Source organism: Mustela nivalis, assembly GCF_964662115.1.
Source record: "Mustela nivalis genome assembly, chromosome: 12".
In the NCBI taxonomy this organism is placed as follows: Eukaryota; Metazoa; Chordata; class Mammalia; order Carnivora; family Mustelidae; genus Mustela; species Mustela nivalis.
In genome coordinates, this window is record NC_139031.1 from 88039689 (window position 1) to 88057991 (window position 18303).

An 18303-nucleotide genomic window follows, 5' to 3' on the forward strand; every position below is an offset into this window, starting at 1 on the left:
TCTGCAAACCTGGACATTCTCATCTTCTCTCCCTGCACTGGGAAGAAGGGGAAGCTACGGTTTCTGCCATCTCAAGCTACCATGTCTGCCCTCGTCTGGTTGTTGGGCTGTGGTCGATTCATCCAAGCTCTGAGACCCACATTTGTCCTCTGAGATCCCTGTCAGAAAAATTGGGGCACTGGACATGCAAAGCAACTCCTGGGAGAAGCCAGGCATTAGGGGGGTTCTTTCTGATTGTATGGTGCTATGCTGGGAGCAGGAACTTGGGTCACAGCATGTCCCAAATCTCCCTATTGGCTTCACTGAGGCTGGCTTTCATGGTCACCTAGAGTGGGAGCTTTTCACTTAGTTTCTGGATTTCTTGCAAAGGAGTCTTGTCCATGAACTCTTGTTGAGTTGGTGAGTTTGCAGAGGGAGGGCCCAGGGCTTCTTACTCACCATCTTGCTGACATTACCTCTTAATTATTTAGTCTTAGTAACACATTGCTCACCTCAGAACTCTAGTGTTCCAACATTATGTCTGAGAAGCACCTGTGAATTATCAGGAGGGATATTTCTCAATTTTTCTTCAGAATGCATTAAAAAAACAGTAGGGTAAATCAATTAACTGGTTATTGTGCAGAAGACTAAATATAGTAAAAATGTTTACTTTCTTCACATTCCTCACTCCTTCAGATCAAATACTATTATCTGCTGCTTTATATGTCTGCTTGTATTTGGGTATTTGTAATAGTATGTCAGTGGCACACTGGACCCCTCAGAAATGGTGCAGAACTTCTGAAGCATGAGGAGAAGGGAGTTGAGGGAAATTGGAAGGGGAGGTGAACTGTGAGAGACTATGGACTCTGAAAAACAATCTGTGGGTTTTGAAGGGGCAGCGGGTGGGAGGTTGGGGGTACCAGGTGGTGGGTATTAAGGAGGGCACATATTGTGTGGAGTACTGGGTGTGGTGCAAAAATAATGAATACTGTTATGCTGAAAAGAAATTAAAAAAAAAAAAAACACCCAAACTCTCTTGAAATTAATAACACATTTCACCAGCAGATGGCACGTTTCACTCAGTTGTCCATATAAGTGTATCTATCTGTATCAAGATTTTATAAACAAGACTAGGGAAAGGTTATTTCCTTAGGATTATAGAATTAGTTTTGAGCTAAATCACCAGAAATCTGATAACCAATGTCCAAAGAGATATATTGAATTAAACCTTAATTTGTGTTGTTGTTGGTCTCGAGATTAAAGTTAGTGGGTGGAACGTGGAAGCACGAGGCAGGACATGGGAGCCAGGGTTGGCAGGACCGGTGAATGTCTTCTCACTCCTGGGGAAGAAGGTTACAGAAGAGGCTAGCACCTTGTCAGGGCCCCAGCTAAGTGGGTTGGTCTTGAATCTCAGTTGGATTTGCAACAGAAAACACATGTCTTGAGCCATTGTGGCCAAAGCAACTGAAGACTACAAAATGGGATTATGAATTCCAAAGAGGCTGTCCATAAACAACCTCCTTCCTTTAGGACTGCATCACACGTCCATCTTGAAGCCAGTTTTTTGTTCGCCCCATTTAGTCCCTGTAGCCACCTTCGAAGTCCTGAAGCATTTTTGGTTGGAGCCCAATACTTTCCAGCATCCTCTCCATGGGTCCTGTTCTCTGTAAATAGATGCCCTGAAGAAAATGGACAGATTTCCTAAAATACGCTTTGCCCTATACTATGGCTCTCTTCCTGGACTCTCTTGTTGCTCTTTCTGCTCCTGGAGTGGATGCCCCGACACTGATTCTTGCCTGAATTGTGTTTCTTCTACTTGCTCATCCCTTGGAAACTACTTTGGATGACCTCCAAAGTCAGTTTCTTAATCCTTTTAATAAAGGGAGAAAGTTGACTAAGCAATTGTCCATGTGATTTTCAGCTGCTGAAATATTCCAAAGACATAATAAATATTTGATATTATTTGAAGACTAAAAATATTAATGATCTTTAAAATGCATCACTTTGATTCAATGATAGCATTTTAGATATCCCTCGATACATGACAGAATGTTATTCATAATACCTTTTTTTGCTTCATCCCAAAGTTTTTTATGCCACATTATGTTATTCATGTTATTTCAACTTTGTTACACTTACAGTCAGCCCTCTGGTTATGAATCTTCCCTGTTAGCTAAATTTAATTGCTAATAAATTATGCTCTTTTTCCCTTTCACAGTACATCACTCACATAATCCAAATTTCCATTATAAAGTGGTTCTCATCTAGATATTGCGGCTACATATTTTAGGATTATCCAGTCATAAAACTGATTTCTTAAAAATATTGAGCTAGATATGCCTATGCTTATGCTGTGTAGTCCTTTAAAGGCAAAATTACACATTATGGACTTGATTCCTGCCACGAATGGCCTCATTAACTACCTCATCACTGCCATTCCTTACACTCAAGTACAAAGAGACCTCTCTTGGGTAGAAGGGTAAATACTGTAAGACTGTACTTATGATCGGTGCATTTTCTCTTCAATAAATTTGAAATAAGACAGAAAAGACATCAAGAAGACATGAAGACGTTAAAGTTTTGGGGTTTCACAGGTTCAAATAGTTTGGAGATGACAATTACAGAAGTTGACAGACATTTGCTGCTTGACACCAACCACAGGAACCATGATTAACCAGGTCTCCAGACGCTACAGACTGAAATGCATTGTGAGCAATGCGCCAAGCCAATGGGGCTGCTCCCCTTTCGTGACTGAGTATGGTAGGACAGGAAGGCAGAGCTGACCCTGGGAGATGAGGGACTGGCTTGTCTCAACACTTCCCCCACAGCCTTGCCCAATTCTCCTTAAGACATGAAGGAAGTCTGAAGTGTTTTCCCCCAACCTTCCTTCCCTCACACTGTCCACCCTGCCGGCCCTGTTTACCTCCCTTCGGTTCTCTCTCACAGGCATTTCCTCAAGCGGAATCCTTCCACAGTTAAGTCCATTTTGGTCTTGCTCATCACTTAAGCCACAAAGTTGACAATGAGCTAAAGTTTTTGGTTGGCATGTCTGTCCCTGTGACATAATATATCTTCCAATGTAAGATGCTTTACAAAAAATATTTTCCCATTAGGAACTATGATCAATATTGGCATATATCATGCTATGACCAGAAGAGCTAATTTGCTCTTTCTGTGGTGGATAACATGAGGCTTCCCTCTAACAGCCTGGGTTTATGTTACTGACAACGCAGAGCCCTTTGATCTGTTAAGTTAAAATTGAGTAACTTTGGGACCCCAGATCTTCCTCTGACTACACATGAGGCATCAGACAATCCCTGGTATAGGTTTCTTCTGAAGGCTAGAGTATGACTTCTAAGGTACCATTCAATTTTTGCGTTCCACAATTCTGAGTAACCACTTCTGTTTTTTGAGTCACTGCTAACAGCAGGTAGAAACTTGTGATAAAAAAAAAAAAAAGTACCCTTATTTTTTTAATTCAGGGATTGCTTCCACCTACAGCTAGTTCAACAAAAAGGGTTTTATATTAAGTTTGCAATAGATAATTCTGTAAGCATCCAAGGACAGGAACCAAAGGTCTATTCACACTGCATTGGTTTCTTCATTTTCTTTTCCTTCCTTCCTTCTCTTCCTTTTCTTCTCTTACTTTCTCTTTCTTTCTTTGAGCAAGAGGGGGGTGGGAGAGGGGCAGAAGGAGAAGGGAGAAGAAGACTCCTTGCTGAGCAGGGAGCCCGACATGGAGCTCAATGTGGGGCTTGATCCCAGGACCCCGAGATCATGACCTGAGCTGAAGGCAGACGCCTAACCAACTGAACAACCTCACGCTCCTACACTACATTGGTTTCCAACTAGAAAGGAAGAAAATAAGGTTAACCTATTTATCCAAATTCTCATGTGTCTAAAAAAGAAGGCTGGACTGAGGAGAAATCTACTGGCATGTCTGCTACACCCTGATTCTTTGGTGTCTCTAGCTGACCAGTTATATTAGTAAATTTGATTCATTAAAAAATTGAGGAGGTTGCACAGGCTTTCCCCGGAAGTCTCTATCTTATCTATCATCTGTTTGTCCTCTCTACCCTCTTTGAGGGGCTTCATCACTTAGCCCCCAGCGTCTGAGCGTTTGCAGTGTTGTCAGGGATGGTTCACAGAGGAAGAGCAGAGCTTTGCCCAAGGCGACATCCAGTTCCCAGCTAAAATTTATACAGAAATACTGACAGGGCGAACGGTCTTAGGATTTGGAAAGCCAGCATTTTCGCCCATTTATGGCCCCACACCCTGATGGATAATTGACACTATAATCAAGAACTTTCCTTGGTGGGCATATCCCTTGGCCCAGCAATGCTATTTAAACTGACTTACCCCGAAGAACTAATTAAGGCTGTGCACAGATATGAGTTATCAAGTCATCGATTCAGTTATTCAGTACGTTTAGTTAAGAAACATCCTGAATCCCTAATAACATCGGGGTTTGTCGAGTAATGCACACCATAGAAAACAACAGAGCCATTATAAATGGGTGGCATCAGCTTTATTGACACAAGAACTAGTCTGAATAAGAGGCTGAGTGGAGAAGGAAGGTTAATCAACAGTAAGCATAATAAGCTCTTGGGTTTTTCCCCCCCTCAAATCATTATATAAATGCATAGGAAACATGTGGAAAATTGTAAACCAAAATACAGTGATTACCTCTGCATAGCTATGCACAGGATTACCTAGGATTTTAATTCCACTATTTGTACTTTATGCATTTATTAAATACTTTATAGAAAATACATGTTTACCATCTTATTGAAAGACCAATACAATTATTGAAAAAAAATGCCTGCATTTGTCCTTAATTATGAGATTTGCTGATCCAAATATTGTGAAATAAGTTATTTTATTCTCACTAAATAACCCAACTCTCAAACAAGTCTCATTTCAATGTCTCAGCTTTCCTTTCCATATATTTTTATTTAACTCCTCTCACATGTATTTCGATAGAGAAAGTATTCAAGGGAGAGAAGGATATTTTTGGTTCTCACACAAAGGCCACCATCATCCTTGACATGTTACTCTCAGTGTGGGCTGCTGTTCATTTTTGACTTTCTCAAAATAAATAAACCGAGTGGCCTGGTTCATCTTTTGTCGATTAAGCAAGTGGATATATGTGCATGGTTACATATTATCTAACGTATAAACATGCTTAGTTAAGAATTGTGTAAGGTGTTAATGTTCCTCTTGAAGTACTACATTTCATCTAATATTCAGTACATGATTTCAGTTAAATATTTAAAGTAAACAGTGTTTAAATATGTAGTCCTCTTCAAACTCTTAATCTCTTCAGTATTGTACTTAAAGTGTTGACTTTTGCTTACATATGTGTTTTGTCTCCACTTCCGGGGAAAGCTCCATTTCCGATTCCCCTCCCCGGAGAATCCCTACAATGCTGAGGAGGTAGGCTAGGCTGCCAATGCCTCATAATGGCCTCCTGTGGGTTTCTTTGGTGTGGTGCTATGCGGAACCTTCTCCAGCTTTCCTTAAGGGCCAGTGAAGTTTGACCTTTAATGGAGCAGCAACATACACTAGTACACTGTTGGTACCCTTGTGTGGGTCCCTCTCCTGGACTCCTTTAACTCCACCACCCTGCAGTGGTGACAACGGAGAGGGCAGCCCATGCCTGCATTCTTATTAACCCCATTTCTCCACTTTCTCCTGGGTTTACGCAACCCACTCTCTTCGGTGTCCCGATGGCTACGGAGATGAGAGGAGATTGTGTGTCTAATGATCTTGTGTGAGCACGACATGTCACTTCCCGCCTTCTGTGGGATGCAGGGACATTGGGAAAGCTAAAGGAGATATTATACTTCAGCTTTCAGATTGTTCCTCCACCTCCTCGAATGGAGAAGTGACTATAGTTGCCTTTCCGAGCACAGAGCTGGTATGTGGCTGGGGTACCAGCGTCGGCTGAGAACCAGGGACTTTGGAGTCCTGGTCCCCAACCCCCCGCCCCACCCCTGCCCCCACATTGGGCCCATGGCACCTTTGCAGGCACCGGCTATCTGCAGACAGAAAATTTTCTCAGGCTTGGCATCAAGGTACCTGGGGTGTCCTGGGAGATGACATGAGCACCACGTCCACGGATGTGAAATTCTCTGGGGGTTGAGTTACTGGTACATGAATCATAATAGGAGAAATGAACTCTTGTTTCTGGTGCTACATAAGCATTGCTAATGAGAAGCATCATGAAAGTGAATTCAGCAGCTTTCCACCCACGGCATGGCAGCCCGGAAACAAGAATCCAGATGCACTGTGCCTGCCTTTCCCTTTTATTGCCTTAGTTATCATTATTATTTTTTTAGTTTCCAAAGTTTCTGGCTAAAAATGAGCTAAAGGGGTTCTTTGTAAAATAAAATAAAATAAAATAAAATAAAATTTTCCACATTCTGCTTTTCTAAGTTATTCAAAAATTCCCTTTTATCACAATGAAATGAAATTCTTCCTCAAACAACAAACACATAAGGCTCTTTGGGACATTCAGTTTTTCCACTTTCCTCCTTAGAATCATTATATTTCCAATCCCATCTTAAAATATCACGAACCTTCTAACAACACAAGTCAAACCGAAATAAAACATATCGTAAAAAAAAAAAAAAAATGGGTGTTTTGTTTGTAATATGGCATTTATTTTCCAATGCACATATTAGGTCAAATGTAAGAACCAAAGCGTCTTTCCCACACACAGAGATCTCCCAGGGTAGGCACCGCGAAGGCCACTCTGCATGCCGCGAGCAGCTTTGTCCACCCGCGTTCAGCTTTCATATACCTTCCACACCAAAGGACATACCTACCACTACGGTTTGTGGTGGCTTGAGAAGAAAAATGGAAGCAGATCATTAAGAAAAATGCCGCAAGATGTGTCGTCTATGGGGAGCGCTGTAGTTGTTAAGGCAAGGGGAGCGGGCCCTCCCCCAGGCTGGGCGGCACCTGGCCTCATCCTGGGAGGCAGTTCCAGAAAGCAGCAGGCTCACACTCTTTTTGGGTTTGTTCTCTTTTGGGCACTCCTAGCTTTAATGGTCTTCTTGGGGGTGGCTGGCTTGGGAGCGGGCGGCTTTCCCTTTGGTTTTGGGGTGTTGCTACGACTGGTCCGCCCGGCTGTTCGCTTCTTGTCCTGAACAGTCCTGCGCTGTTCCTGCAGCCTCTCTTCCCACTGCTGGGAAACAAGGTGCAAACGTGACCATCATGTACACCTCACCGTGTAATGCTGCTGAATGGACGTCAGAACTGATGCCACTGTTTTCCCTGTAATAGTTGCGTCATGACAACAGAGATCGAGATCGCCACCCTGCTTTGCCGAGCACTTAGCGTACACCAGAGGATTTGAAAAGCACTCAGGATGGGATAAAGTCCTGATACCCATTCATTTTACGGAAACTCCCGACAGCCCTGCTAGGTGGACACCATGGTCATGACCAGGAAACAGGCGCGCAGAGCTCCTTTGCAGCCGTCACAGAGCGACAAATACCAGAGCTCGGATTCAAATTCACCAGTCTGACCGCAGGGCCCACGTCCCCAGGCTGTGCTACTTTTGCCCCATCACCCTGCAATGCGACATTCCTGCCCAGCAAGGCCTTCTGAAGAGGCTGGGACATGGCTGAGAGCAGAAGTCTATCCAGCCCCACCCAGAAAGCCAGGGGGTCCCCCAGCGCATTTCTGGGTGGGCTCACCTTATTCTCCCCCACCCAAAGGAGGACAGAAGCCCGTCCCACCTCTAGTCATCCACTCAAGTGTTAGCCACCCGGACCCGATGAGAGATGAGACTTTCTGGAGAGTTGTTTCCTTGACAGAAAAGGACTTTCTGCTTTTAATATAAAGAAATACTATTCATTTAAACAGCAGCATGGAAGAAAACCTGAAAAAGTGAGTCCACTTGAATAGACAATGCCTTTTATTATAACCTAACACCCCTGCTTTGTTAGAGTATATTTCATTCAGCAAGAGTTGGAGCAAGACCGCAGGCTGGGTATCATCCGAGGCACTAGAAATGCAGGGAAAGGAGAGACATGGTCTCCACCCTCCCAGGGCACAATTCTAGTCTGTTCTGGAATAATCAGCTCATCACGTCTGCTGTTATGGGGTGCTTCAAATTCTCACGGAAGCATATTACAATATTTGCTGCAAAAGTGAACGGCCCAAACAGCTAGGATTCCCGAAAGCTTGCTTTCCCCTCAGGTCCTTATGGTGGATGTGCTTTCTACATTGATGCTTCTACTCTACTGTAGTCTTGGAAACTGGATCATGCTAGAATTTTCTGTCCAGTAAGGCTAAGTGTCCTTCTGAGCAGTTCCTGAGTTTTTCGCTCAGATGTGACCGTCATGTTATTCCGAAATGCATGGAGTGGGAGAGGCTGTGTTCAAACCACCTTCTCCATAAGCCGGTATTAATGTAGACTTTTCCCTTGCAAACTGAGAGGCCACAGGCCATTCTAACACCTTTTGTGAACCTGAAAACACAAATTCTCCTAGATATATCTAAACGTATTTTCAGGACAGGGGACTCTTTAACCATTTCCAGCCAATGACCTGATTTCTTTAGCTCTGGTGTGATCTCATACCTCTGGGCAAAAAAATTATTTTAACACCTTTAATTGAATTACCAATATTTCAATTAATTAATTAATATGTTACCACTAAAATCATGGATTTGACTACAAAATGATTACAATTTGTAGATAATTGATTTTTTTTTTTTTTTTTTTTAATAAACATATATTTTTATCCCCAGGGGTACAGGTCTGTGAATCACCAGGTTTACACACTTCACAGCACTCACCAAAGCACATACCCTCCCCAATGTCCATAATCCCACCCCCTTCTCCCAAACCCCCTCCCCCCAGCAACCCTCAGTTTGTTTTGTGAGATTAAGAGTCACTTATGGTTTGTCTCCCTCCCAATCCCATCTTGTTTCATTTATTCTTCTCCGTATCATGCTTAGCGAAATAAGTCAAGCAGAGAAAGACAACTATCATATGATCTCCCTGATATGAGGAAGTGGTAGATAATTGATTTTGACAAACATCATTATAAATATCTCAAATACAAGGAAAGATTATGCTTTGTACAGAGACGGCATGAATTTTAAAAGTGTGTATTCACACCCTTATGTGTCTATGCCTGTTTTAAGCCCTGTGGTTGTTAATTCTGGTCAAGTACCTTACTGATTTTGCTAAAATAGTTAAATGAAATACCACAAAGAAAATTAAAAAAAAAAACACACACACATAATTTAATCTGGAAATAACCAGTTGATCAGTATTGAATGCAAACAAATCCCTCTGAAGCTGAAGAGAGGTTCCTGCTACAACTTCAAAGTCAGAATAGCTGGGCTCTTTACTTATTCAAAAGATAAATAGTGCTGCTATTGCAGGCTCCCCTGAGATTCTGGAGATGGAAGAATGTGAAGAATCCTCCAGCTTAGAGAATTTCTTCACATGCCCTTAACCCCATATCCTTAGTGTTGCCATTTATACTTACTATGGATCTTTTACTGAGTTGATCTCTCCATTTTTCAACTAAACAGTTTTCAAGAAGCATCATCCTGAGAAAAAGAAATTGATCTTGAGCCATTCTGATTATGAAAGGAAAAAGTTGAAAAATACAAAAAACTATAAAAAACAAAAAATCTTTATAACCCTTAACTCTACAATCCACATAACCACCATTCATATTTTACTAGCATTTCCTTTTATTCTTTCTTGTACTTATACATATATTTGAACCACACTGTATATTTAGATCAGACTGTATATTTTTTACCATTCTATTTACACATTTTCTCACATAATTAGAATAATTTAAAAATACAGCTTTAATAACCATAAAATATTTCAACAATGATATGCATAATACACTTGGGCCTTTCTCTGCTATTGAACCTCCATTTGCTTAGCTACTATTGCCAGCTTTGTGTTAAATGTCCTTATGTATATATGTGTGTGCGTGTGTGTGTGCACTGACTTATTATTGCCTTAGGCCAGATTTCTGAAAGTAGAATTATTGGGTCAAAGACTATGTCTTTTTCCAAAGCTTTCCATGCACAGTGCCAAACTGTTTTCAGAATGGTTAAACTTTCATTCCAAAAATTTTTTATTGGGATTGCAGAATTAAAGAGGTAAATTAAAGAGGTAAATACTAATTGTATTTCTTCTGGAACTTGTCCGTATAGATTTATATACACATTTTTTATATATTGTAGCCTTAATGTGTCAAATATGAACTCTTTATAGAGGAAGGTTACTATTCCTTTGTCATAATTATTGCAAGTATTTTTCTTAATATTTATTGTCCTTTTTGGGTGATTTGTATGTCCATGATATTATGTCATCAAAATTATGTATTGACATTTTCCCCTTGTAATTTCTTCTAATTAATTTCATGTTTGCAAAGTACTTTGTCATTCAGATTTCACATATCTATTCACCTAATTTTATCCTCTATTGTTACATTTTAAAAATATCTCTTTAATCCATTTGAAATTTATTTTATAGTACAGCTTAAAGTGAAAATAGGTACTAGTTTTCCAAATAAAAATACTTGCAACATTTACTAAATAATATATTCATGTCCAATTGATTTACCTTATCTCCTTCATAAGTTATTTTGTGCATTAGAATCTGTTTCAAGTCTGCTTCCTCTGTGTTATTTACCTATATGTGTACTCCTGCCCCACGCGGCTTTAGCAAGTGTAGCTTTGTACCAGTTTTCTGTTTCTCCTCAGGCAGGTCTCCTTTCAAAAGGTATTTTCAATCATCTCCTTTACACGCCCTTGCCCATTTTGTTCTTCCAAATGATCATCAGCATCATTTGTGAAGACCTAAGTCCCAGTCATTCAAAAATATTTTTACTGGTATTTTCATCAGAATTACATTAAGTCTACAAGCAAATAGAAAGGATGACAGGAAAGCGGTTATTTAATTCATTTATAATCCATTCATCTGTCCCAGTAGGATTTAACGACGAACGGTCCGGAACGTTCCCAGAACGGCATCTCATCCTGCAGCAGATACAAACATCTGGGCAAGAGATGAGCCCAGAAACATTCAATCAACCCTCATTCACTCAGCTTCTTTAGAGAGACAAGCTATCAAGCCAAGAACAGCTTTAAAGCCAAGAACACAAGGTGGCATAGGTGATGTGAGGAGGGTACCCAAGTACTGATAAGGTACAGATCGAGGAAGTAGTCAAGTGAGTCAGTTTCAAAAGGGGTTTTGGAGAGATAGTCCATAGCTGTATCCAGAGGAAACCGATGAGCATTAATGACAGGGAATCGAAGGGAAGACAGGTTCTATAAAAAAGGAGTCACTTTGTTGGAGATATAGCCTGCAGCAGGTTATGGCGTCCTTCCTGGAACCTGGTCTGCAGAGTTCGATTTTTCCATTACAAGGAATGTACCAATATATAAAAAGATGTGAAGGAAAGAGAGGTAGGGAGGCACACTCCCAGCTAGAGATAATTGTATATGTGAGTGTGAGTGTGACTGTGTATGTGGGTGTGTGTGCAATGGTTTATCAAACAAATACTGTACATTTATATTGCATATAAGGAAAACATGGACCTGTCATCTCAAATGGCCAACGTTACTAGAGCTATAAGTTATCAAAGAGCTCTTAAGAAATATTCATGATTTGCCACACTAAGATTGATTCAAGGTTTGAGAAGAACTGTTTTAACTCATAGCAATTTTTCTGCTAAATTTTTCAAGTTGCTTAATGAATTCCAAAATTGATTTTTAAGGATTCCCTTCAAATACTCCTGTTTTCCTTAATACCACGAGGAAATCAATGATATTTAGGATATGTGATATGGCAACAGTGGCATGTGTTAAAATGATTTATTTATTTATTTATTTATTTGGTTGTCTTTTTTAAAAAACAACTACGGATGCCCCCCTGCTTTTTTTTTTTTTTTTTTTTTTAAATAAGCCATCCCTGCTAAACGAGATTCACGCTTCTAGAAGCAGTGTGCAGTTGCTTCGGCCCCTTTGTGCCTACCTGGAACGCCACTCGTAACACATGATGAGAACGTCTTGGTGGGGCAGGATGTGAGGGCACTGGCAGGAAGAATTGGTGATGAGCGGGACTTGCGTTCGTGGAATGGGGGACAAGGACTTGAAGATCTCTTTCACGTCCACCACAGTGGTCACTTCGTTACAGCCGCTCCTCTGCACAGCTTTTATCTTGGCGTGAATGACTGCGATTTAAGAAAAGCGAGAGCAGCGTTTGATGGTGCCTTTGGAGACAAAGAAGGATGATGTCTTCGCGCCAACTCCTGAGCCTCTCTTAAAGAATCCCTCCTGTAATTATGGTCATGTCCAAGCTGCCCAGACACAGGCAAGGAGCCCACACAATCACACTGTCTGCATTGTCTTTCAAGTCCCGGATCCCGCGGTGAGATGCAAGAGCACGGGGACCAGCGGGCTCCGTCTGGGCTGTGCCTCCGGCTGGGTGACTGCTCGGATCGGGTGGCAGCTAGGATGTGAATAGAGACTCTCATGCATTGTTCGCAGGCTTAAAATCTATGGTTAGTCTCCTTTGTTTGTATGTTTGTTGGCTCAAGTCATATCTGGAAATTCATGTCAGGGACGTGAATAAAAATCTCACAAAAACGAGTATTTGTTGATCCTTTGCCTTGTGAGGATCTGAAGTGAAGATCATGTGTTTGAGAGTTCAGAAGCCGCTTTTTCAAAGACGTATTATGAGAGAGAGAGAGAGAGGAAGAGAGAGAGAGAGAGAGAGAGCGCGCATGAAGGGGGAGTGACAGAGAGAGAGGAGAGAGAATCTCAGGCAGACTCCCCGCTGAGCCCAAGGTCATGAGATCATGACCAAGCAGAAATCAAGAGTTGGGCGCTCAACCCACTGAGCCACCCAGGCGCCCCTCAGAAGCCACTTGAAAGTTTGTTTGGTGCAACCATCCGTCTGATGCTGGAACTTCCTCTCTTCCAAAGGAAGTTATTAAAGTCATAACATTTCTGAACTGGAAGGAGTCTCTGAAGATAACCGCTCTCAATCCTTTAATTGTGCCGACTGTCAAAGCCAGGTCTGCGGTGAGCAGAAGTCTAACTCTTATTACAGATGGCTGTTAACATCACTGTCCCTGATACAACTTTAAATTCTGTCTCTTTTGGTTCCTTGCTATTACTGCCTTCCACGGAATTGTAATCAGCCTAGCATGGATCTGTCTTGGATTCCGTCCTAGAAAGCTGGTTTATGAAGAAGCCAAAGGACTTAAATAGAAAACGGTTTCATCATCAAAGTAGTTCAGGGAGAACAGCAAGACAGTGAAACTAGGGTTAGTAAGGAGGGCTTGTTAGTGTCAGATGAGGGACAAAGTAGATTAGATTAAGACAAAACCTACAAAGAACAGTTTTAAACAATAATAATGGAAGCTAATGGAAAAGATAGTTGTTTTTTTGTTTGTTTGTTTGTTCGGTTGAGTTACCCACATTGGCTGTGTATAATCTTAAATCTTACAATTCAAATAAGAGTTATTTTTTCAGACTTTTATATGGCCATGCTTTTCCTACTTACACATGTGATATATTGCATAAAGTTCAGGATTTAAAATTTCAGTCTGAATTACAGAAAACAAAGTTAACAAATAAAATGACACTTTCGCCAAAATAGTTCCTGTTCTTTCAGCAGAAGTAATTTAAGAGATGCAAATGAACATAAAGGAGTCCAAACAGATATTTTAAAAGAACCTATTTGGGGGGAGACTGGTTGGCTCAGTTGTTAAGTATCTGCCTTCGGCTCAAGTCATGATTCCAGGATCCTTGGATCAAGTCCTGCATCCCGCTCCCTGCTCAGTGGGAGGCCTGTTTCTCCCTCTCCCACTCCCACTCCCCCTGCTTGTGTTCTCTCGCTCTCTGTCAAATAAATAAATAAATAAGATCTTAAAAAAAAAAAAAGAAGGTATTTTTAATTAAGTTTACTTTCAAATGGTAATAGAATTAAATTTACTTAAAAAAATTAAAAATAGCCTGATTCATCGAACAATGTGCTGACTGTTCTTTCCAGTAAGAGGACTATTTTTTAACATCTTAATTTTATTTTATTTTTTTCAGTGTTCCAAGATTTATGCACCATACCCAGTGCTCCATGTAATACGTGCCCTCCTTAATACCCACCACCAGGCTCACCCATCCTCCACCCTCTCCCTTCCAAAACCCTAAGTTTGTTTCTCAGAGTCAATAGTCTCTCATCCTTCAGATCCCCTTCCACCTTCCCCAATCACCTTCCCTTTCCTTCTCCTAATGTCCTCCATGTTATTCCTTATGCTCCACAAGTAAGTGAAACAGTATGATAATTGACTTTCTCTGCTTGACTTATTTCATTCAGCATTATCTTCTCCAGTCCCATCCATGTTGATGCAAAAGTTGGGTATTCATCCTTTCTGATGGCAGCATAATATTCCATTGTATATATGGACCATATGAGAAGAGGACATTTAAACTATGTCAATACTTGTACATATTTTCTCGCAATGCCTTTAAGATGTTAAATACTTACAGATGTTTATAAGTAAAAAGAAACATGGGTGGGTCTTAGTTCTTGGGCCCTTGGGCCCGAGATAATGCAACCCATGGATCACGCACCCATCCTTCAGGAAACCTCAGGAAGAGAACAGGTCAGGTGGGCTGGCCTGGCTGATTGGCCCATCTCCCCAAGACAAGTAGAAACTCGATGGCAAATTTGCACTCTGACCCAAATCACTGTTCTCCCTGGGTAAGCTACTTTGGTTTTCCTTAGTTTACCCAGAAAAGCAAGGCACTTGACAGTTGTCTTTGTGCCATGGAGAACCCACGGAACCACTTGGTCATCATCTTTGTGGCTGGCGTTGTAACGTGCCAAGTCCCCAAGTGAACGGCTGCGTCGGTGACTTACCGTAGCTGTAGTTTTTGCTCAGATATGTCGCCAGAGTGGGCTTCACCTTCTTGCACTTGCACCGGTCTGAAGGAGATGAAAGAGAGACAAGAAGTTGGAAAAAGTGTCCCAAAAACCACTCTGGGGAGGAGACAAAGAGGGAACCTCAAGGAGAAAGAACTCACCAGGGCTTAGGCGTTTACAGTCCACATCCAGAGGCCTTTCCTGAACCATCATGTCTGGTGTGATGTCTATCCACTTAGCATCTGAAACACACAGAGCCGCACGGGTGTGGTCAGTCACTTAGCCTGCTCACCCAACTGGAATAAAGAACCATCTGGAAGACACACACTAGCATAGCATCACAAAAGAATAATACTATATTGTAAAAGGGGCATGTGATTTTCAACTCTCTCTTTCATACAGACATTCCTGGGCTTAGGAAAAAAGACTTTTGAGTGAGATTTTTTTGCCTATCGAGCAAACTGATGTGAATGTGTGTCCATTTGACTTGGCTGATACACACAGCTAACTTCCCTTCCAAATCCATTTTAAAATGTTGGTTTTTCCAAGTTGACAGTTGACCCTAATCAAAATATTCAGAATATTTCCAAATCACCACCTCTCCTTTTGCAGTGCAGAAACAGTCCACAGCTAAATAAACCTCCCGAAAAGCATAACCTTCTATCATTTACATAATGTAAGCAATACATTTTTTTTCCTGAAGCTTTGAATTAGACAGGAGTTTCAATTTTCTCTTCACTTTACTTCTCCTTCATGTGTTGGGCAATACTCTGAGCTAGAACCTCAGAAACTACACTAAGGCAACACCATAATCTCTTTAAATGTGCAGGAACCTGGGTCAGGGATAAAGGCATGGAAAATATTCTTAGATTTCATTTCAAGAAATGAATTTAAACTTGCTCCTTCATCCTAGAAAAGCAATAAAATTAAAAAAAAAAAAAAAGAAGCAAAAGTTGATATCCAGTTAACTAAGAGGTCACAGGCATTGACCATGAAACAGACATCACAATTTTTCAGAACGATTAAATTTACAAAGGACACTCCTGGTGGGGAGTGATGATGACCGGTACCGAATTTTTCCGCAAGAGTTTTCAAGAGCTTACACTAACTGGAGAATTCCCGTGGGACCGTTTGCAGGACTCAAGGATACACGCCAAGTGCTTAACTCCGGCCCAGACCCATCCTATGCCCCACTTATACGCGTGTTTGCTGCCGCTGTTCTCTCACTGTCAATGACAATGCCCTCCATGGTTCTCTCTAAAAACACTCCTCACCCCGCACACACACATAGTCTATGGACGTGGTATGCTTCAGTTCCCGAAATTCCCCTAGGGAAACCAGACTTTACCCCAAAGTCAGGTCACCAGCCCTTCCCACCTCCTCCAACCCTCGGAAGTGGGACGGGGGACTGACTGCCCAGCCACTGGCATCGGAAGAAGCCGGCGCCAGGTTCTCAGGCGGCAAGAATGCCCCTCGCCCCCTCGGTCCTTCCCCTCGGCCTCACCCTCGGGGAGGTCGGTGACGATGGCTTCCGGCGAGATGCACACGCCGCGATCGTAGACAGGCAGCTCGTCGCAGGCCAGGCTCTCGGGCCAGCTGTGGTTGTACATCTTCATGAGGGGCTCGCAGTCGTCGCGCGCGCGCTGGCACACCGACTTGCACGGCTTGATGGGGTCGTGCAGGAACTCCAGCGTGCAGATGGGCGCGTACATGGCGCAGAGGAAGAAGCGCAGCACCGAGCTACAGTTCACGTCCACCAGCTCCTCGTACTGCTCGATGGCTAGGATGGCGTTCTCCTGCGTGCTGTGGTGCAGGTGGTTGGGCATCCGCGTGATGTTCCAGGGCATGTGCCGGCACATGGGGATGCGCACCGCCTCGCAGGGCGCGCCGCGGACGCCGAGCGCCAGGCGCAGCCCCAGGCACAGCGCCGCCAGGACGGAGAGCAGCATGGCACTGCCCCGGCGCGCCGCCGCCCCGACGGACACAAAGGGCCCCTGGCTTGCTGCCCCCCTAGTCTGTCGCCCTCCCTTCCACGGGGAGGAAGTCCTTCGGGGGCACGGGAGAGGCTCTCCACCCGCGCTGCCGTCGGTAGAGGTACGGGGCCGCGGGGACTGGCCGGGGGTATCCGGCGTCCGGCGCACCGAGCTCGAGCAGCGCCAGCCCTCAGCCTGCGGGGCGCGGACCCGCCCGGGCAGCTCCAGTCCCGGACCCGGCAGCTCCGAGCGCAGCCGGCCTCGGCCATTGCGGGACCCTATTTATCCCGACACTTCCCCTGACGTGGGCCCGGAACGCTCCCTTGGCAGCGGCGGGCGCGGCGCGGGCTCCCCCTCGGCCGCCCCACCCCCCCAGGCCTCTCTTTGCCGGAGCGGTGACATCATCTCCTCCGGGCCGCAGCCGCGGGCTGGAATCCTGCATTTCCCCAAAGTCCCTCCTTTTTAGTCTGGCCAGTCCTTTTACTCCGCACCAAGAGACAGTCTCTGGCAGTCGTTTTGGACACCGGATCCAGGAGGGTGCAGGAGAGGATTTCAGGAGAGAGGAAGACGCTATCTGGGTCAAAGCTGAACTTTGCTCCCTCTCTGCCACATAGGTTCCCCAAGTACAGAGTAGGAGGGAAATGGCAACTTGTGCGGCCCTTTAATTCTGAACATGCTTGCTGTCCCCAGTAGGGGGCACGAGAGGCGCGGAGCGGCGAGACTACTGTGCGGCGCTGGACCGACACGTTACATAAACACATCCTCCCCCGCGCCCCCCACCAGTTGCACAGTTGGGTTTTGTTATTGTTGTGACTAGAAGACATGAATTTGGGCTCAGGCTTTTCCAGAATGGCATTTGGTCTGTACCTGCTCCAGGAACAGAACTATCTTAAGGTGCAATAATAGCATCTTCTAGTTGAGGAATGTTTTCCATCCGCCAACATTCCTCTTCCTTTTTCTCACTCCCCATTCCTCTCCCCAGCCTGAATGCAACCCAGGAGAAAACACAGAGCGCCGGACTGCACAATCTGAAAGAAATTTTTTTCCCTTTTCATGCCAAGTGATTTCCAACCCAGCAACCTATAATTTGATTTTTTTTTTTTAAGATTTTATTTATTTGTCAGAGAAAGAGAGTGCAAGTGAGCACAAGTAGGGGGAGCAGCAAGCAGTGGGAGAAGCAGGTTTCCTGCTAAGCAGGGAGCCAGGTGTGGGACTGGATCCCAGGACCCTGGGATCATGACCTGAGGTGAAGGCAGATGCTTAACAGAATGAGCCACTCAGGTGTCCCTAGAATCTTAATTTTTGATGTGCTTGAAACATCTGGTGTGCATCTGGTGTGCTTGAATGTTAATCTTTAAAAACATAGTTCAGGGGTATCTGGGTGGCTCAGTGGGTTAAAGCCTCTACCTTTGGCTCAGGTCATGATCT

At 43.4% G+C, this 18303-nt stretch overlaps 1 protein-coding gene across 1 annotated transcript; it reads right to left on the reverse strand.

Moving 5' to 3' along the window:
* Nucleotides 1–4488: 4488 nt before the first annotated feature.
* Nucleotides 4489–17198, reverse strand: SFRP4 (secreted frizzled related protein 4). Its single transcript, XM_082692886.1, has 6 exons — nt 16407–17198; nt 15064–15144; nt 14900–14965; nt 12008–12206; nt 9492–9555; nt 4489–7171 (listed from the first exon to the last, which is right to left on the reverse strand). The coding sequence occupies exons 1-6, from the start codon at nt 16849–16851 to the stop codon at nt 6986–6988; spliced, it is 1041 nt and encodes a 346-aa protein (XP_082549012.1). The 5' UTR covers nt 16852–17198; the 3' UTR covers nt 4489–6985.
* Nucleotides 17199–18303: the final 1105 nt, after the last annotated feature.